Raw genomic sequence first — 22,634 nt, forward strand, 5'->3', positions numbered from 1 at the left:
CCTTCGAATGCTCTCCTCTGTCAGGATATTAATCTGCTGAGTGGTGAATTTCACTTTCCTTTGCCTTTATCTATCCATCCATTTTCTAACCACTTTATCCAATACTGGGCTGTAGGGCAGCCAGAGTTTATCCTGGCAAACAACGGGCGCAAGGTAGGATGCCAGCCCATCACAGGGCACACACACAAATATACAGTAAACACCGACACCAACACACTCACACCAGGGCCAGTTTTCCTAGAAGCTACATTAATTAACCTATCAGTATGTTTCTTGGACTGTGGGAAGAAACCTATGAGAACAAAGGGAGAACATAAAGTACGGTACATTCGCCATCCAGACAGCACCCCAGGTCTGGAATTCAACCCAGGCCCCCAGAGCTAATGCAAATCACTGTGCCACCATGCTGCCCTCCTTGGCCTTTATATCTCATTAATTTGAATTCCTCAAGCTCCATTGTCAAACTGTGAAGCTCATTTGCATACTGATTTCTTATTAGTTGCTTTGACACTTGACAGTAATTGTCTGTCAGTTTTAACATGCCAGTATTACATGCCTGGCACATTATTTGTCCAGATAATGACAGTTTGAAAAAAGTGTAATTTAATCCTTTGTTAATTATTAATAGATCATGAATGCATGCTATATTAACTGTTAATACACTAGTTATAAATGCAGTTAGAAAGGCCTACCTACAGTACATGGCCTTCCTATCATCTAACCATTGTCATACAGTATATAAACACTGTAAATGTGCACTGAGGATGATAGAACTCCACTTTATGCCCCCAGCTTTGTTCTCTGATCACTGTAACATCCTGGCCACTCTGTAACAGAGCAAAACCTTTTCACCACTTCCGTTTTTGTGTACACTCACTTTTGCCAGCTGCACTCTCCTACATACTTGTAATTAGTCTATTAACAGATACTATAGTACATATTCATTGTCTATTAAGCACTTCTAAAGGAACAATTAGTGTTTATTCTTAAACCTTATTATAAAGCATTACCGATGAAACTTAGGTAAAGTGTGATCAATATTTTAAAGTTGATATGCGTCCAAGAGACCTAATTATTCGAATTCTTAATTACCCCATAATTAATTATTGACAATTAACAATATACTAATAATTAATTATTAAATATTCTAACTGTTAATTATTCTCACCACAAGGTGGTATAATTTTGTGCCAAGGCACAGGTTAGAGTTTTGCACAACAATTATTTAGGGATCATCTCCATTTCATTTCTCAGGCTTCCCATCACACTAATCTTCGCATTAGATAGATATAAAGAAAAATTCTTATAACACTTAAAAACAGAATACAGACACAAGACCCAACGTTAATCTTCGGTTGCTTTACAAAGGGTCAAGGACAGTTATTACAGGATCTTTGAACAGGGAAATAAGAATCTTAGTGGTGCGAGAAATTTTAGGAAACAGTTGAGTGGGCTTGTGAAACGGAAAAGCAAAATGTGAGAATGCCAAACAGGATATTTTTGGAAAATTGTCAGTATGTGTTGCCATGTGTTGCCAGACAAGGACAATGTAATTCAGTGGAGGCAGAATCCTGAAGGAAAGCAAATACTACTGAAGTCCTGGGCATGACAATTCCAATCACATACTATCCCAATGTGTTACTAAACATGATTAACAGTTTACACACATAACCTCCTGTTTTTTTTTTCTTCCAACACGTGAATAACAAACAGAGCCTTTCAGAAGATTCCCAGGTCTGTAAAGACTTTACTTTAAAGGTTAATGGGCTTTCAGCTCATTAACTCCTCTGGATCTCTCCTCCATTAAGACCTGCAGAGCAAGGCCAGAACAATATACCTTGCTGTACTCACAGAGGACGGCTGTTAATCATACAGATTCTAGGCATCAGCTGGGAGGTTTCTGTTGTCCATGAAGCTAAAGGAGGGGAGGGGGTAACTTGAGCTTGGGGGCATTATAATTAACCTGTGCTAACTAGGTTAGCCTTATGCCTTATAGTTGTGTCCAGATTTCACAGTACTGCAGAGGTTGAAGCGACTCCTCTCTTAACAGAGGCCAAAAGGGAATGGTGTCTGTGTCAGTCCTTGTGTGCCTTGTACTGCAAGATAGTGTATCTGTCTATAATGTACAGAACAGCTTCAAACGCTCCAGGGGAGAGAATATATGTGTTAAAATGGCATACCAGTGTCCTTAGCTTGACTCTCCAGAAGGGTGATGAAAGATATACCGAGTTCAATTGTTCCCAAGTTAAATACACAGTATTCTGTCAATACAGTGCTCGTAGAGCAACGGTGAATTTAGTTCAGATCATATGAGAAAGGGTTCATCACACACTTTGTATTGAACAGAAATCCAGGACAGCCCTGAAACTCTTCCTGTGCTTGAAACAGTATAGTTAAATTTCTGCTGAAGATAGAAATCCTGAATCAGGGAAATGAGTGGCTTAATATTCTCCAGAAAACAGGTTATTTAAATATTTGATGTTGCAAAGTACATTATTGTTCATGATGTTTCTATTGGCGGTTTCACAGAAACCCATTATACAGTATATAGTGTACTTAGCATTGCAAATAAAAAAGGACATTAGTTTAACAACCTACTGTATGCTCTTTGCGGTTTCCATGAGTTCATTTCTGCAGTAAAACCTGCCTATGACAAATCTGTGACACTATGTAGCTACTGGAACCAACATCCTTAACTTCTTCTGGATAATAAAAAATAACCTTTGTGCTGCTGAATATAGGAATGGGACTGCTTTAAGAATAAATGAGTGCTGAAAATCAAATAATCCAAAGGAAATTTAAAGCCAAAGCTAAAATATTAAACATAGTTGTTAGAAGACCTGATCAAGTGGGAATTCAAGCAGGATTTCTTTATTTAATGAAACCTAGATACATTTAAGTCTTTGTAATCCTTTATTGGCAGGGCAGTGTAATTTAGAATGATAGGAGTGATGCTTAAGCTTTGAGTATCTACCAGCATATCTGCTCACAATGTGTAATTAGAGTCTGGTAATAAGAAAGGTAATCCCCTTTAAACTGCGAGAAAGACCTCAGAGGCACTAATTAGGGACAAGGTCATTGCTGAACCTTGTTTAAGACGTGTAACGATGACACCAGCAGCTGACAAACTTTGAGCCCAAAACCCTGAACCTGCTCTGGCTTGAAAAGAGATGAGAGAGAAAATGGATTAGTTCTATCACCTAATTTTAAAGTAAAATTAATTAATTTAAAAAAAAGTTGAACATTTTTTTTTTGCTGTGCTCAAACTGTCAATGAAATCAGAGACTGATAACTCCCTTTGAGAAACACTAAAAAAATGGTATGAATCATACCATCTACAATTATTTGTTATGAATGCCACCTGTAGGGACCTGCCTTCGGTTGTATATTACATGCATGAGAAAGGAATACAGTGTGATCACTCTGGTCTGACAATTCGAGTGTTTGCTGTGATTCCTGCCCAGTATCAGCCAAGCTTAGCAGTGCAAGAAGAGCTAATGTGCTGTATTTTCCTTAGGGGTATGGCTTCAGTCCAACCTCTACAGGCCATTTACTGAACCTTATGTGCTCCATCTGATAGCTATGACTATTCTTCTCTGCAGTTTGAATGCTGTTATTTTGGCCCTGCTCAAAAGCACAAAGCTGATATCACGGTGCTTAACACGGATACAAACAAATGCATGATGTTTTCCAGTCAGTGAATTGGAATTCCCTGAAATTTTATCGATGTAAAAAATCTATTTATAGTGTGGACAGTCTCTATTTTATGTAATGTGCTAACATGTTGGCAAAAAAGCAGATAAAAGTGATGTGTATTAACAAATTATTTAGGCATCATTAGCATCAACATATACTGAACTGATTTTTTTAGCAGCTAATGAAATCCTTAAGGAGGAGAAGGCTAATTAAAACTCTTGCATAGGTCATGTGCATTTAATGAGTTTCCTTTATTCACTAAGCATGTTAATTTATCAAAGGGCATTTGCAAAATGTACCCAGCATGTTTTGTAATTGGGATCCAAGGCTAATTTTTAACTTGCTTTCAAATTTCCAGTTTCTTCTGCCAGAGTGAGTACTTCTGGGACCATTGCAATTATACTTTGCTCTGGAAAGAAATATGAATCTAAGACTCAAGCCACTATATCTGTTTTGATGCTGAAAATAAACCATCTTTCAGACATCAGAAGAATGCAAAACACAAAAAACACTGTGTACCTTTCGGTGTGGACACAGGGCAGACACAGATACGAATGCAGACACACTCATACCAGGGACAGTTTTGGACAGTTTTCCAAAAAGCCAATTAACCAATTAAACTTACCAGTATGTCTTTGGAATGTGGGAGGAAACTGGATTACTTGGAGGAACCCACATGAACATGGGGAGACCAAACTCCACACAGATAGCACCCCAGGTCCAGAATTGACACCAGGGCCCCAGCACTGCAATATTAACCATTGCACCATTTTTTTCATAATTTGTATGTAATAGAAGAAAGATGCGTTGTTCTGTACTTACTTGGTTTGATTTGGTTATTGTTTGTCAATGAGCATTACCCCTCTCTCGAGTGACTGCTGGAGGAGTTTCTTTAAGAATCAGTGAATACTCTTTCCTTAAGGCCTTGGTCCTTTTATGAAATAAACTGCAGTCGAATTAATTTTATTATTATATCTCTAAAGATTTCAATCTGAGTAGCATATGATACATTGATAAAGAAATAGAGCTCACCTTCAGGGATTTCATACATATAAAGGGAGCTTGAGTGGCTGCAATAAATAGCACTTTACCTCTTTTGCCACAATGCATTCTCCTTTATGAGTAATTTGGTGAAGTGCCTGCATAAATGTGCACTCATCTTTTTTCATTTTTGAAAAAAAATCAGAAATGTCTAAAATGATGCTGCACAAAAACAATTTTACTTAAAAACGTATTTAAATAATACTGAGACTTTTTTTGCTGTCTGTCAGGGCTTTTTACTTTCACAAAAGGAAATGTAAGAAAAAAATCTGATATGATTCTTAGCAAGGTTTTGGTTAACAAGAAAAGATGTCTCATTTTTTTTCTTATCCCCTATCAGAGGAGTCTCCCACCCTAGTCCTGGACAGTCTCAATCCAGCAGGAATTATAGGTGGACTTTAAATCATCTGTTTTTGAAGGCCTTGAACCAATTAACTTTGATCAGTTAAAACAGGTGGTGTGTTCAATTTTTAATGATTGAGCTACTGTCGCTAACATATGAAAAGGGACATTTTCTTGAAGATAAAGAGAAAGGAAGCACACAGGCAATGTACTGTGGTTTGAAAGTAGCTGGGACTTTTAGAGCCAGTTCATATTTCAGGTTATGCTTTTTCTAGGGTTTATTATTTAGTTTTTTGTTCATTCCCACTGACTGAGGTAAAGTGAAGCTGCCCTGATGCCCTTTAAACATAGAACTCATTGCAAAATGGCAGCAACAAAGCTGTAGGTCACTCTAGCCCACAGGGAAATTCCTGCCTATTATTTTCAATTGTCTTCATGGTATGCCCACAGTTTCCAAAGATAAAGCCCATCTTAGCTGTTGGGGAAAGAGCTGGCTGTTCTCACTGTGTGTTCTATGTGTTATCAGCAGAGTAACAGCAGGGACAATGTCTTATGTCTGAAATTTAAAGAATATTGCCTCTGCCCAAGTCTATATAAGAAACCGGACCTTGAGTTGACTAAGTAAAAACTCTCCAGACAAACATGTTTGCTGAATAGCATCAGAAATTTTTAAAGTTTATTCTTACTTCAAATCAATAGCAGTTCAGAACACAACAAACATTATATATTTTGACAATATTCCAACAACAATATATTGTTTCATAAAAAAATTATTTATACAGATTTCTCTGCAGTTTTAATAAAAGATAAACAAATTACGTTATTTCCCCATGTGTTCTACATTGAGTCATGTGCCATACTGTATGTCTGTTCTGCCAAGTTGAATTGTAGATGCATATAAGAACTGTAAGATACAGTACATATACAATCCTTCTAGATCATTGAAATGGATTTGCCTCTCTATCCAACTCATATTACAACTAATTAACTTTTTTCATCCGTTGCTGCAGCAGAACACAGTACATGCTACAATCCAGTGCAAAGGATCCATGACTAAAAATTATCTTCAAATCGACATACAAAGCCCTGAGGAAATGAAATGGTCTTAAAGCACAGAGTCACTTTGGCCCTGAGAAAACAGGACAGGCCTGTGCACAAAAAGAAATGTAAGAAAAAAAACCTGGCCCTGGACAGTCCCAGTCCAGCAGGCTTTATAGCTGGGCTTTAAATTATCAGTTTCTAGACACATGGAACAATTAAACTCTGATCAATTAAACAGGTGATGTGTTCAATTAAGTAATTTAGAGATCATTAGGAACAAAAATCAGATAATCACTCAGGTCTCAACAACCGGTGCTCCCTTCATTGAAACATTACTTTCTTAACTAATTATTTAAACAAGTGGTTGTAAACATTACATAACAGATGATTTCGGGTGACCTGTAAGACTAACTGGACTGAGCTCTCCAGAACCAGGGTAGTAGATATCTGCTCTAACCAGCTGCATGGTTATCAGTAGCAAAAGGAAGAGTGAATAGTTAGGAGAAAAAAAGATAGAAACATTTCCTTTGCGCAGTTCTGAAATGATTCTTCTTCCATCAGCAAACTATAATGTTGATAACATTCTGGAATTTTCATGCTTCCTAACATCTTGATCTTCTAAAAGCTTTTAAATTAGACCTTCCGTAACACCAATTATTTGGCTAATGTTCTATTAATTATTCACAAAGAGGCAGTTATTGCTTTGTGGCTGGTTCAATATGTTTGTCCTATGCTCAGATTTATCTAACAGAATCTCAATCAGCACTGCTAATAAGTTTTAAACAAATTGAATATTTCCAGTTAATTGTTTGCACATGGTTCATATGTGAAATAACATTGAGGTAATGGCTGGTATCAAAATATGTATTGCAAGGAAATAAATGTCATTGTCTTTTTCACCTTCACAATGTTAAAAAGTTCCATCTTCGTAAAAATTGTAACAGAAAGGAGTCCTGTCGATAAGAAGGGAAACTGAAAATAAATTATTTATTCATTTTTTAATTTTGATATCAATTGTACTGTATGTATAGTAATTTCAGTTGAATTAATTGTATTATTAGATTTAGGAATAACTACATATAGTAGAGTCACTACAAAGAGTAGAATCACTTGTAGTTTTAACCATTATACTGTTAGTTGTTTCAATATTATAAATAATACACTGCTCAATATTGGGTTGTGATATAACAAACTCTTTGATAATGTTTATCATGCATCTTCCCTTGCCAGTACCTGAGCAGTAGTGGCTTGAGTATCTTAATAAAAACAACTTATCATTGATAGTTATTTTCCATGTGACGTGGAAGTTAAGTCAATTGAGTTCTGCTTTGAAGCCAGTAATGGTGTCTTAATGCCTTTTAAGGCTTAATCTTTTATCGTCAGTGAAGACTAGAGGTGTTTTTCAAAACAACTTAATTTTATTGAAAATGTGTTAACATTGAATAAGCCCTTAAATTTCATCTTTGCCTTTCCTCAACCAAACTGTAAAGCATTTTAAAATCTGTGGTTGATAGCTTACACTTTAAATTACCTGATACCTTAAAATTACAAGTTGAGTTGTAGTAGAGTTTTCGCAATTTATAATGGACAGACTTGTTCGACCAGCAGCTTGTGCCAGGCCTTTCCTGACAACACATGTTCTTGAAGTGGATGATGGGAGTCGTGTTCTTGTTAGAATGTCACCTGCTCGTTTGCCTTGGCAACGAACTTCCTTTGTCAACAACACCTTGCCACAGGTGTGCTGTGCCACTCGCCCCGCTGCTGTTAATCCGTGTTGATCAGCAGGAAGAGGAAAGAGGCCGAGGAGGGAAATGCAGGGAGATTACTGACCTCTGAATGATGCATGTTTTCCCTCCCACAGGCCCCTCTCTGGTAGGAGTAGTCAGGAAAGACTGGGCTTCTCAGAACAGCATCGCCCTCTCCTGGCAGGAACCAGAAAACCCCACAGCCATTCTGGACTACGAGATCAAGTACTATGAAAAGGTACTGTACAACCACTGTGGATCCAGAGTGAAATAAATCATCTTTCATGCATTTCACCATATGGTTGTTGCAGTTTTGAGTCTATGATTGAACTTATAAGATAACCTATTGATTTTTATGTTACTGAGTTTTTTTATTAGTTTAAAAATGAAAAAATTCTAGAACAAGTCTCTTGAGTATATTTGTTCACTTATTGCTAAATCATGGCAATTAGTCTCAAACAATACAGGCTGCGGCGTAACATTATGTAATGAGAGGCAAATTATGATTTCAGTGGTAAAATTGAAATAACTTACTTTGTCATTCAGTGTAAAGCTGTTAAAAAAAAACTTTGTGAATCTGTTACTTCGTGCTCCAGAGGAGGACCTCTGGGCATTGTCCAAGGACAGGAAAGAACCCAATCACAAAGTGCAGGTCTGCCTTTCTGGTTGAGAATGCTTTCCATGTTGACAGGGGTGCTAGACGGTTTATCAAGCTGCCGGGAACACAAGAGAGAGTACCAGACCAAGCTCCATGTCGTACCGAGACAGGCAGGCAGGCAGAGCAGACAGGAAGACACGGAAACCAGGCCTGAGCAGCTCAGCATTGAGGCAGAATGACAGAGCCCCCAGCTCTGTTGGATCCAGGTGTTTATGGAGGTCCACGCCTGGATGGGGCATGGCCATAAACCAATTCTAGATGCTCTGTTTCCAGAGCAATAGGTGCAGAGGAGCCAGAAGGTGGTTGTGTAACATGCTGATAAAACACTGCTAGCTCTGCCTGTCACACAGATGTCAGGCAGTATGTAACAATACCCCCATCCACCACCCCAAGCAGCACCAGGACCACAAGAGGCGGTTCCTGGGGAGAAAGACAGAGACACAGTCAAGAATAGTGGTAGGCAGGTCAACAGTTGAACTTACCTATGTCTGCTGGGTTCATAAATGGTAGTGCAGCTACCAGGCAGGAGGTAAAACAGAATCTTTACAAGTTATTAAGAGACGTCTTGCAGTTGTAGCTGCTAAGTTAATACCTTCCGTTGTTAGATAAACAATATATTGTGATCATGAGATACTCATATTTTAAAAGTTAATGCAGATGGTAGACCTTCATATAAAATAATGATTTACAAATACAATCAGGGGAAGATAGTTTAATAACATGAGCTTTCATCCCTCTTAATGATTTCCAAGAGCCTCGTACAGAGGAATGGTGGGTGTCAATGTATTCTGTCAGGGGATAACCGGAAACGTGGTCTTATTTTCTCCCTTCATGTGTCGTCCCACAGGAACATGAACAGCTCAGCTACTCCTCGACCCGGTCCAAGGCCCCCAGTGTCATCATAACCGGGCTGAAGGCCTCCACCAAATACGTCTTCCACATTCGGGCCAGGACCGCCGCAGGCTACAGCAGCTACAGCCCCAAGTTTGAGTACGAAACAGGAGACGAGAGTAAGAATTCTGCCATTACAGTTTTCAGATCACAGTCATAAAAAAGATTTCCATTTCTGGCACTGTAAGTTAGGGAGAGCTGCTTGAAACCTCCTAATTAAAACATTAAAAAACCTACAAACTATAAGGGGGTTAAAGATTTTTTACTAAGTATTCTAATATTGAGTGGGCTGTTTTGTTGAATCAAAGCACAGGCATTAATTATTTTTCTTCATCTGCAAAGTGCAAGTTTGTAAAAGCTGGTTGCTATGCAGAATTCATGAAAGCTAATGAAGACATTGGTAATTTAATTTACATTTTCATGCCTGTGTTTTCACTTTCAAGTTAAACTCCATCACTGAAAAGAAGAAGGGTTACCAAACAGTGTCTGTGAAACAGCATGATTTGAAAAAATCAATTAGACAATTAAACACATTAAACACATTACACCACGTTCAACACCATAATCAGGGACAAATGAGCTTTTTCATACAAGAATACAGAATAAATACAAGAATAAAGGTATTATTAAAAACTAGATAGCATGTTTCAGGTACATCAGTCTTCAGTATGCTAAACCATGTCTACCATTAACTTCGATGAAATGCTGTGTTCATTGACTTTAGAAAAAGTATCTCAGGCCAATACACAGAGCTCAACCAAAAAAGCAATCACAGGACTCAATGAATTTGCTTCACTATAGTCTGCACTGAAGTAGTGAGACAGCTGCAGTTTTTACTGTACAGAGATTGCTCAACAGTCAGATCACATATCCCTTATTAGTTTGACACTGATATAAAATCAGCATTAGAAACTTGGGATGGCACTTGTAATTGTGTGGTGTGGTATAATTTAAATTTATCTCTCTCTTCACTTCATGGTGTGTCCAACTGTCTTTTCTTTAAAATGACAAATTATACAGTAAATTATGTTTGCTGTTTCTTCCTATATGGTATCCCACTCTCCAAAGCTAAAAGCCCTATATAGTACTTGTCACGTAGTTATAGCTGACCTTAATGGCAGTGGCTTTAGTATTAGTTATAGGAACAGCAGTAAAATAGTATTGCAATCAAAAACATTGTCAATTTATTTTATTACTATGCTAATCTAGATTGGAGGAAAGCAAATGCAGTATCCAACAATGCATTTAATTTCGTTTTCACCTCTGTATGCTCCTTCTCCCCCAGCTTCTGATATGGCCACAGATCAAGGCCAAGTGCTGGTCATCACCACAGCCGCGGTGGGCGGATTCACCCTCCTCGTCATCCTCACCCTCTTCTTCCTCATTACGGGACGGTAAGGAGAGAGCTCTTGCTCATGAACAGCGCAGCACAGGGCATGCAATGGGGTTGTGCGCTGCTTGCATTACTCTGCCTAACACCGCATTTACTCAGAACAGGTGCTGAAAGGGAAGCAAAAAAACAAACATAATGCTTAAAAAAGAAATACTAATCACTACTTACAAAGCAAATTTGGTTTTTGAAAATGAGAAATGTTGCATGTTTTGCAAAAAAGTGCACTTATATTTCTTTGTGTGTAGCAGCATCATTGTAATCATTATTGATTAACCCTGATGTCACTATTGTCATTTTTGGGTAATTTGAACTATTATCATTGTTCAAGGGGGTCTGATTGTTACTTCCAGCAATACAGTACATCTTTAGTAGTTGTGCCTGTTTGTGGAATTTGTTTTTTAAATATGTGAAGCATTTCTTTTGTAGAGTCCACTCTACAACACATTGTAGGTCACAATGCCTCCTTACTTTGGCTTACTGTACAAAATCCTTTGTGCAGGTATCTCATCTTGCACATAACAATCACAGCACAAACATTTGCAGACTGAGCAAACAACCTAATCCAAAAAATCATTGTCATCATTATTATAGAACATCCAGAAAAAGTGCAGTGCAGAGGGAGAGATTCAACGTCACACAGAGCAGGTGCAGACCAGTGTGTGTACTGGATACAGGTAAATGGTAGTGCAACAAATCAGTGGTCACAGTGAATTCTGAGTGTGAGGTAGCCTTGGTCTGTTGGAAATGATAGTGATCACAGTGTGTGCAATAAGATCTTCTGCTTTTCTTGGTTTACATTATTCTAATTTATATGGCTTACCAATATAATACTTCAGGAAGCCCTGGAACTCATGTTAGATTTTACAGGCAAGCATATAAAATTCATGCTAACCTCTCCCCTTGGACACATCACTGCACAGTAAATTCTCCAAGGCTCTTACCCTCAATAACTATTTTACACTTCTGGCTAAGCAATTGAATAACTACATTCAAAATAACCTTCTCCCAATAGATTCAAAGTCAGAGTACATATCTCATAATACCCAGTCTATCATAAAACCTTACAATCCTATCCCACCTCTTCAAAACCAATTGTGGACATAAGTCTTCCTTCAGTTCTGCATACTCCAGTATAGAACACTCTCCCTCCCTTTCTTAAATCCTCCTAGTTTCAGCATTGCTTATAGCATAATTATGAACATTCAACACCTCTTCCTAACCCATTCGGCAGCCATTTCACATAAGCAGCTTTTCAAGAATTAGAAATTAATTTTATTTTCTCTCTTTTTATCTGCACTCGTCTGTCTTCTCTTAGTCTACTGTTTCCTTTGAAATTCTTTATTACTATAATAATAAAATAAATTACCAAAAAAAATCACAAAGACAGCATTGGGTTCTAGTTTTTAACATTGAGAAAGTATGTATTGATAATAATTTATTGAAGATAGCAGTCATTTGCAAAACACAAATCATAAATTGTACTTTTCTTCTTCTTTGCCTGTGTACTGTAGGTAATGTGGGGTTTTAATTTACTGTAATAATCAGAAATTATTATAGGAAACTGCGGGAGTACTTGATGACTTTTTTGGAAACAGTCAGATATAATAATTTACAGTCTCACATATGGATTCTAAATATAGAATGTGAAATTTAGTGATATAATGGCCAAACCATTCTAACAAACAACAAATGTAATACAATATATCTGTTAAACGGTCTGCGGTGATACAAATCATTGTTCTTAGTCTGCTGATTGTTCACTCAGGGATTACAAAGATGAGAATTAATAACTTCAGAGTTAAAATGCACATTGACTATAACGTGTAACAGTCTAGCTCCTAGGTTCAAAAGTCTCATGTATAGTAAGTTACATTCATATTCTCAGATACAAGTGAATATGCATTTACTATTGTGAACTAAACATCAAACATGTTTGGAATAATAAATCAACTCTTGAGAATTATAATGTGAATAAATAAGTGAATAAATAACTCAAAGATCTGTTGGCCACACATCCTTGATTAGTTCCAACTTCCCAACTTCCCACTGGTAAGATGGAACTTGGGGTTTGTCCTTGACCCGACTTGCAGCTATTCTGTGCTGAGAGAGTCCCAGTGCAGAGAGAGGAGAGAGAAGAACAGTTTTGCCTGGCTTTGCTTATCAGCTTGCATTAGTCTCAGGCAGCTCTGCCAAAGTTAACATTTTGCTGACTTCTGTGTGCCCCGGCTTTGTTTAGAATGTGCTTGGATATTTTGGACAGTCTTATTTCATCGATCAGACAAAAATAACAGTGGGCTCACAAACAGTTTCAGTTTCAGAAAGAATATCTTAGACAGAATTTTGTGCTTTACTGACTCATTTTCTCATCCTGGCAGTTTTGAGAAAAGGAGTCCTGACTTGGACTGCTTGCAGTCATGTGGTTGAAAAACTCAGATTGCCAGTTCAGTTGAAGAGATGAGGAGCCAGTAGGTTAACCAGGGAAAATGAGTGGAGTTCTTGCTTTTAAGGTACAACATCACCAAAAAGAAACCCATCATTTTGGCTGAGGAGCCTTCTTCAGGTTTCATATGCATTCAATTCAACATTTGCATTCAGCACACCTGAAGAAGACTCTTCTTCAGGTGTGCTGTTTCTTTTCTTCTCTTTTCAGCATGGAATAAACCTTTACTTGTTCCTTTACAGTATATCCATGTCTTCATCTCAACTCAACTTCTCTTGTACTTAATCAGAGAAAGCCTTTCTCACAAAAAGTCACCCAATGAAGCACATACAATTGCAGGAAAAAAAATAAATTCTGAATCTGTCTGTCATCCTAAGGACTCTGTGTTTGAACACCATGATTATATTCAACTTTAAATCTGTAATTCAGTTTCTGACATGTGTCTCTAGACAATTGAAGTCCCCATTACTAGACTGATGGCAGCAAACCAATTGTTCATGTTTCCATTTCAGTGAATAGGTTTTCCGGCTAATTAAACGGACTGTACAAGGAATTATTGCAGTTGGATACCCTAATTCCATTTGCCATTTTTATGTGCAATATTGCTTATAGTCACAAAGCACTTACAATATATGTGCTATGGATCTTGTTTAAGATGGGGTCTCTGGAGTTACAAGGGCAGTTTTGTTTTCAGATTTTGCTGACGGATTGTACAGATGTAAACAGGGATGACTTGGATGACCCAAGGATAGTGGGATTTTATAAGAGATTAAACATTCATATTTTAAGTGCTAGAAAGGAGTTCAGTTATGATACAAATAGCAGATTATTGTATTATTTTATTCAACACCTTTTTTTAAACTGAAAGCAATGCTGCAAAATTAAAAACAGAACTGACACTCCTGTCTATTACTGTCAGATGATAAGATAAGTAGAAAGTAGAGGAGCTGGACATTTTGAAGCAAAATATACATGCATAGAATAACCTCACTGTATGTATAAATTAAAATTGTAATGGAAATTATGTGATTTAAAGGAACATCACCACAAAGAGAAGAAACAAATACATACATTTGTTTGTCAGAAGCTATCTGACTTTTCAGAGGTAAGACAGGAAGTAATTACATTTTAACAAGTAATAGGTTTATTCCATGCTGAAAAAAAAGAAGAAAGAAAACACAACATTTCGGCCGTGGAGCCTTCTTCAGCATTGAATAAATCTATTTCTTGTTCCTTTGCAGCCTATGCATGCTGACGCAACTACCCACCGTAATTACATTTTTACAGCCCCTATTTCAGGGCTTGGGTCAGTTGTCTTGACTCAGACTGCGAAGCCAGACCCTTGACTGAAATATGTGCTGCTAAAACTTGCTATAGATTCCAAATGTATGTACTGTACAGAAATTAAGGTTAATTCCATTCTTAAAAGTAAAAAGAAAGAAGAAAACTTTCAGCTGTGGAGCTTGCTTCAGATGTTCTGTAAATGTGTAGGTGGTAATGATTCAAGCTCAATAATCACAAACAGCCTGGCTCAGTTCACATGACCCTTTTATTGTGAAGTGCAGGCACTACTTTCCCTGTTATATTGGTCCAACTGTTTTAAATATTCAAGGATTACATCAGTGATGGCTCACACAAACACCAATTTCTAAAACAAGGCAAAGCTAATATTACACTTGCATTTTAACCTATGTGATTTTGCTATTACTTTGCCTTACAATTCTGTTATACCTTGACAATTACACATTAAAAGCACATTCCTGTGAATGTATTAGTGTGTTGCTCTTTTAAAGCTCTTTAAAATAAATTGTATATATAAAAAAAAGTTATGCACTTTAAGATTGTGGATACTAACAGCTTTGATGAAGATGACCTCACTATAACCAGACACATACTAGCAATGTGACAGAGAGTATATTTCATTAATGTACTCACCTGTCAGGATTTGCATTCAGGATGCCAATTTCAAATGATTTGGGAAAGTAAGCATGTGCCTGTGATTTTAAAGGCAAAACAACTTTGCTTTTTCTGGAAGACCAAATCACATTTCAGAATGTGGCTTTATGATCTCTAGTACAGACATTGCCAAACTAATAATAGATCTGATTTATAAAACATGCATTCTTAATAAATAAAACAAATGACAACACAGAGGACTGATCTAGAAATATGACTAGATCAATGTTTTTTTCTTATTTATTTTAATGTTTTCTTAACTCTTAAAATGACAGCCATGACAAGGTCACCTTCTATGACTGGGTTTGATCTTTCAGGTGTAGCAAGTATACTTTTCCTCTGAAATGACAGGCACATTTTAAAATTTAGTTATCAAGTCATTAAATTGTTTGAGAATCCTGACATCTGAGAAAGGGTATTTCATATTATATTGATAGGTGTTTTTGAAACCTTTAAGAGTGGATGTCACTGCCTGGACCGAAGAGTAGTGCTATAAAACTTCCTGATGAAGTTCCTCCTCAGCAAAACATTGGATGTTTCCTGCCTTCTCCTTCATTACTGTTGCCAGACTATGTGGCACCAGACTGTGTAGTGCCAGACTTCATAGTGTGATATTGTATAGTCCCAGCACTGTGTAGTGTGAGATTCTGTTGTCCTAGCAATTTGTAGTATAAGATTATGTAGTCCTAGCAATGCGTAGTGTCAGACTGTGTAATCTCAACACTGTGTACTCAACAACACAGGCTGGAGCAGGCCAGGGATGTCAGGCCAACAACAAAACACCTACCACTGTCGCAAGACACACAGGATTCTTTTCTGAAAGCATCGTGACAGTTATTCACATTAAAATGTTGTTGTCCTTCTCTTGTGATTTCTCCTCATTATGTAGGACACAATTCAAATAACTGGAGATAACTGGTGTGTCTGCACTGCAGCTGGCCTTCTTAATGATCTCACAGACTACGTTAAGATTTACTTCCCCTTATCTTCATTAAACACTTTAAAAAGAGTGACCACTTTTCTTAAATATTATTTTCATCGTAAAACAATGTTCAAGAAAGACCTTCTCCTTCTACTCTTATTTATGTTTGATCTCAGACTTCTCTACTGTCTTGACCATTTGTGGATCGACACTTTACATCCTATTACCTGGCTCCACTTTGTTGTTGTTATTGTATTCCTTAAAGTGTAACACATGATAAGCTGTTTTAAAAATGATAGATGAAACTTTGAAGAACATAATCAAAACCCAGCAACCAGTGGGAGGAGGTAAGAGTAATGAAAGGAGAGACCCTGTGTCTAATGGATTGTATTGCCAGGAAGGTCAAAGCTGGTCACAGCTTCTCTCATGCCAGCTCAGTGGGCTGCTGCTGTCATCACTGGGCTTCCTCTCTATTTAGATCTTCAACATTTAATATTTATTGAGTTATTTCTAGGAGGCTGTGAAAGATCCCTTTCTGTAAAAGCATGGCTCAGGAACCTTTGTGCACATAAACACTATTCCAGAATGTGTTTAAAAGGGTTCATGCTCTATTCACACTTTTGTAACTGAAAAGCCTAACAAAAGCCTAACTCTTCTTTAAGCTACTAACTCAGCTTCATCTAAAGTCTCTCCAACTCCCCAGTAAAAGCTGGGCAGCTAAGCTGTTTACTAGCTACCTCTGAGACTCTTCCACAGCTGACACAGTTCCAAGTTCTATCCATTTGTCAGTCATTTCTTTCCTCGCTCCTGTTCCTCTGTCTACAGATGGTAGATGTTGACTGATACTGAAAGCCTCAGCTTCCTGGTTTTTAAACTGTCACCCTACCAGTTGTCTTCCACCAATTGGTCAGGTAACTGAGGATGGCAGGTTGTTCTCTGCAGCTTTCTGGGAAATATGGTTTAGACCAGAGCTGCCATCTCTACTGGCCCTCTTCCAGGGCCATTATAAGCAAATTGCAGATTTATGCACACGATATACAGAAGAGGTTCCTCTATTCTGTTCTCCATTAGAATCTGACAGAAGCTTTTCTGAAAAGCAGATGAAGACTCGGATAATTGACTCTCAATAGTTGTCTTTACCACTGGGAGTCAACACAAACCCCTTGTTTGCAAGGTTTTGAGCATTAATCCTTTTCCCATTTTACTGTTGACTGCATCTGTGCAACTCTTTCCAGCTGTTCACACAGCGGGGTCTCTGCAGTTGTGTTTCTCACTGTTTCACAAGCCCTGATGTCCCTGCCATTCCCCCACGGGCTTGCCTTTTGTCTGGTTGATGGCCCTTAAGCTGCAGGCATGTTGGCATCACGTGCCGTTTTGATAACTGCGTTTGTAGGATCATCTGCGTTATCTGGACCTATGATTTTCCCCTTCTCCTTTTGTCAATTTTCCACATGCTGAGCAAGCTTGCAAGGTCATATCCAACGTGGAGCAGCATCTGTCTGCAGCTTGTGCTGTTTTTCAGTCTGTCATGGTTACATCTGTCAAAATTCCCAAACAAGAGAACACTCTGCCATTGGGAAAGGAACACCTTCATTCAAAATTCCAATGTAAGATAATAGTTTCAATTATTTTGGTGGTGCTTGTTGTACCTAACATTATAGTGTCACTATCAGAGTCAATTTAAAGTATGTACAGTATGGAGAAATAACATATTATTGAATAGAAAGATCTATACTTAATGTATATATACTGTCAGATCTGTTAGAGATTGGCATTTTGGATAATTCTGTTCAGGATTTGTGAACTGTATCTGTTTATTGCCTTTTTTGATAACCTTGTTCTTTCGGCAATGCAAAGATCAATAACCGCATACAAGCCTATCCTTTAAAGAAACAGAAGTTTTCTCTGCAGTGTCTCTGGTTTAGGATTTCTGCCACACAGATTGTGCAGTTTCACCTCCAGAAACTTCCATAAATGAACTGGGGGAAAACCATGCTTCACTGAAACCTACAAGGTTCCACAAAAACAGGAATAACTGGCATTAAAGGCATAGAATGTAATTAGTGGAAGAGTACTGCTACAATGACAAAAAACTTTTATGGGGGATAAAAGTCATGCAATAAGAAAAACTATCAAGTTGGAAAATATTGCGTAGGCAATAGGCAATACATGACACTTACGATATTCTAGACCTACTGTACTACGCCACTCAGCTATCCATTTCCAAAAAATGCTCTTATCAATATCAATATTATCATCTTGTTTAAAGCTTCTGTTTTGTGGTTTTAATCCATGTATCATGCTCATCCATGTGACCATGATGATGGTTGCCAGTTAGTCTTCCACACATGAAAAAAATGGGACACAACCTGCTCCCTGTATATGCCGTTATGCTGATAATTCTAGTTGCTAGTAAGGTCATTCTTCACCAGGTCCTCGAGCTCACTTCCATCTTCCGAAGGCTTGCTTTTTGGGTTAATCCGTTCCTCTGAATTGTTGGTATGTGCTGTAATGGCATCCTATCCAGGATGTAGAACAAAAACATCCAATAGATATTCTGCATCAGAATGGGAGAGATATGGTGTATGGATTCATACAAAGTTGTCATAAAAAGTTAACATAACACTTAAGAAGTGTCAAGGATTGAATTGATATCAGCTGTCAAACTAAGACTGACAGTATTTGCAGAGCTGAAAAGTTGCCAAGGAAAGACAATCAAAATAATACCTTTGGATTAAGTCAGAGTTCATGTGTAAAATGATTTGTTGCATCCCTTTTTTAACATCATCAAAGCAGTGTAACAAGGCAGATAGAGCTTGATTAAGGTCAGAATTCTGCAACCATAAAGTTGGATGTCTTCTACATAGTAAAGGACTGATACCACTACTATTCAAAAACAGATCAAAGCCAGCTACAACCAATTTTGTAGAGGTAGTACAATATCCAATTTGAAAAGATTGTTTTCTATAAGTTGGACAGGATATACAGTAACCATTAGCAAAGCAGTTCCAGTAGTACCTTTTCATCTAATCTATTCAACGAGATGGTATGATCAATAGAAGTAAGGGTAGCATTGAGGTCCAACTGGAGAAGAATGGATCCAAAAAATAATCAGCAGTCATCAGCATATCATTAGTAACTCAAATAAGAGCTGTATCTGTATTATACAGTCATTTTAACCCACAATGAAAAAGCTCAGACAGCTTATTCACACATACGTGAACCTGTAAATGAACAGCTGTAGTCCATTGAATACCTTTTACCATCAATGGTTACTCAGATATTGTCTGATAAATACTGAGCAGACTGGACTCCAAATTCTGCTTTTTTGCACATATGCACAGCCTCGTGCACACATAATCCCTGAGGCTTCATTCTTCACTTCTCTGCTGGGCATATATAGTGTGCGTGAAGTATTGTGTACTGACAAAAGTAAATAAGTCCCTAAGTGAGGTCACACAAGTGCAGTGACTCTCCAGGGTTTAAGAGGGAAAGCATTAAAGGAAATTAATGGTTCTCTGATGCATCTTAAATGAAAGTATAAGATAGACGTTTGTATAGCCCATAAGAAGAAAAATAGCATGGTGAATTGTTGTGATGAAGACCCAAATACCCTGCCTTGTGGATTAAGTCACACAGCATACCTATGGTGATGCCTGTGTGGGTTTGCCGCACTCTGAAGACCTCAGTCATTTGTACTTCATTATGCTGGTGATTAACATGAACTCAATTGTGGCTAGTGTCCACTTTGCCTGCTGTCTTCACTCCACTGCCTTTCAGATCAGAAGGATCAAATTGTCTCGAATTTTTGTTCCACACGAATAAGATCCTGATTACTTAACTGCAGGAATTATTTGATTAATCGGACAAATTCAGAATTTTTCTCTGGAGGGCTGTAGGCTTTACACATGACCTGCACTTTTGGCAACAAACAGCTCTTTTTTAACATCAGAAATTATCATCACAGCAAATCCAATCAAGTGAATGGTGAGAGGAGTGAAGAGACTGTGATCTCAGCCAGGAACAGCGGACACACCCCCTGTCATGCCTTTATTTTTCAGATGTCTACCACTGGAGTTTAAGAAAGAAATGTTCAAGCCTTTACTTAACTTTCACAGTTTCTTACTTCACTGGCTACAAACAGCGTTTATCACATTTAATAATAATGGTGAACAAAACAAAACATTTTTGGAAATGTATCATCCAAGTGCTTTTGTGGGCCATACATTTATCAGCACCTGTCTTTTCATCCTGGTCAAACCATATAGTTTTTTGTCATTGTTTTCTTTACAGTTAATGTTTTTCGGTGCCCTCTCACACAGTGGGCCACAGTAAGAGTCCACACAGTGTTTAGACACAGGTAGCTATTTTCTGTCTTTCAGTGCACTTAGAGGGATAGCTTATTCTGCTGCATGGTTTCTTCTTTGTTGACTTTTTCCATTGTCCCACTGATTAGCACTGTTATTGTACATTGCAGTAATGCTAAATAGTTATATGTGATTGTTCAAAGGGTTGAGAAGACACCCATGATTTTAACTCACACCCTTTGGCTGTGATTTGGTTGACCCTGGGAAAATGCATTGAAGCATGAAAGGCCTTTTAAAAAGAAAACAAAATGTGAACTAAGCCGTTATATTCAAATGCAGCTAATGGACTTGCAATTACTTTAAATCTGGCACTAAAAGATTATATTTGATGATATGCCATGTGAACAATGTTGGCTAAAAATTCCTGCCTTCAATGCATGTATCAGGACTACTACCATATTGGAAACACTGATTATTTTACTTTCATGTGAAAGAAGAATTATCGCAGGCTGGAGTTATAAAAAGCCACTTGCACTAAAAAATCCATAATGTTTTGCACTTCTGATCTTTTTTTAGTCCACAAATGCTCCATTAATTTCCAAGTGTAAAACAGATCGAATCAAAAACCAATTAAAAAAAACAAGGCCTAAAATATTGAAGACGCTCATTGTCACTAGGGGTTTGGCATATATCTCTAGGGGCTTGTTCTTTACAAACTCTTATTAATCCTATTTTCCTGCAGTAGACACAAGCACAACTTGCCTGCCCAAGGCAAAGACACAGCCGTCATGAAATGTTTAATGATCAACAGCTCAGGGTAGCAGAAGAGCACAGCAAGCTGATAGCTTGCAATGAGATAGTTGACTATAAGATGACCAGCAATGGGCTGCAAGGCACTATAAAGATTCACCAAAGCATTTACAGTATGTTTGCCATTTCTGTGTTCACTGCTCATTTTCCGTTGCCTTTCCATTTGCCTTAGGTTACTGTTTCCCACATTCCTTTCCAGTCTGCTGCTCCTTATCCTTAATGCCTATGTCTTGCCTCATCACTATTCTTTCCTCCCTTAGCGCCGCATTCATTGGACATTTTTTGTTCCTGTTAATATTATTTTGGGAAGACTGGGCATAATGCAAGGCAATGTCTGCTTAGCTTTAAAAAGATCATCCAAGCAAATCAAAAGATAACCCGGTACTTTCAAAACAAAAAGGACAGCACAGAAAATGTGATGAACGCCTAGCTGGTCTTGTTTCTCTGTAATCTTGCCTCAATCAGAAGCCAATTATGTGAGAGTGAAAGCTATCAAAACCTTCACCACCCTGGTAATTGTTGACCTTTTGCTCTAGAGAGGATAAATTATTTAAATTGTTCAAATCTAGATGGATTTAGGTCTGAAGATTGCACCCTTCCCACAGCTGAGGTAGAGTGATAAACAGTGCATAGAGGGAAAAAATGGGCTTTTGTTTTGCTTTAATTTTTTATTTTGCTTTAATTTTTCTTCCCAGGGCTGACAAGAATGCAAAGGCGGTTATGTCCCCTAACATGTTTTACACTCAGTCTTTCTTCTTCTGTCCGTAAAGGTGTCAGTGGTACATCAAAGCCAAGATGAAGTCAGAGGAGAAGAGGAGGACTCACCTTCAAAATGGCCACAGTAAGAGCAGCCACAACCACAGCTTTCTAAAAGATGAGGTGTCCTCTGTTTTCTCTTAACTTATTTGAATCAACTCCAAAGCATACTGGAAAGTTTTCATGCAAACACTTTCTAGTGTTTCTATTTAGTGGGTTAACTGCATGACCTGTTTTTAAAACCTTTTTTGTCTTGTTAACACTGCTAAACAGCTGTGGATAGCAGTTTTAAGGGAAAAGAAGAAACAGGTTTGTCCATGACTGTCCTCTGTCATCCACTGAGAGTCTGAAAAGTCTAGGATAGTTTTTTTTTCTCCTTGAGCTGCAAAACTAATAGCTTTGTGCATTGTGTTGGGGACAAACAAACAAGGTAATAGACAGAACAATGCCCATTCACCTATAACATACAGTACAGTACATATACATAGATAAGTTTAACTTCTCACTTCAGCACCTTTTTACATTTCTTTTTGATGAAAGTATTTTGAGTTGCGGATGAATTAGGAAAAGTGAAAACTCAGGGCTTCGTATTTTTAGAACAGTTGAAAAATGCAGCCTCTGTCCGTCTCTCTTCTA

At 37.8% G+C, this 22,634-nt stretch overlaps 1 protein-coding gene across 1 annotated transcript in view; it reads left to right on the forward strand.

The window, feature by feature from the left end:
* Positions 1–22,634, forward strand: part of epha6 (eph receptor A6) — a 294,006-nt gene that overhangs the window by 238,342 nt on the left and 33,030 nt on the right. Inside the window, exons 6-9 of the mRNA XM_088608898.1 lie at positions 7,982–8,103; positions 9,371–9,533; positions 10,700–10,808; positions 22,013–22,083. Of these exons, the coding sequence (XP_088465024.1) occupies positions 7,982–8,103; positions 9,371–9,533; positions 10,700–10,808; positions 22,013–22,083 (465 nt within the window). The remainder of the gene's footprint in view (positions 1–7,981; positions 8,104–9,370; positions 9,534–10,699; positions 10,809–22,012; positions 22,084–22,634) is intronic.

This window comes from Lepisosteus platostomus, chromosome 2, assembly GCF_059453375.1.
Source record: "Lepisosteus platostomus isolate fLepPlt1 chromosome 2, fLepPlt1.hap1, whole genome shotgun sequence".
NCBI lineage: Eukaryota > Metazoa > Chordata > Actinopteri > Semionotiformes > Lepisosteidae > Lepisosteus > Lepisosteus platostomus.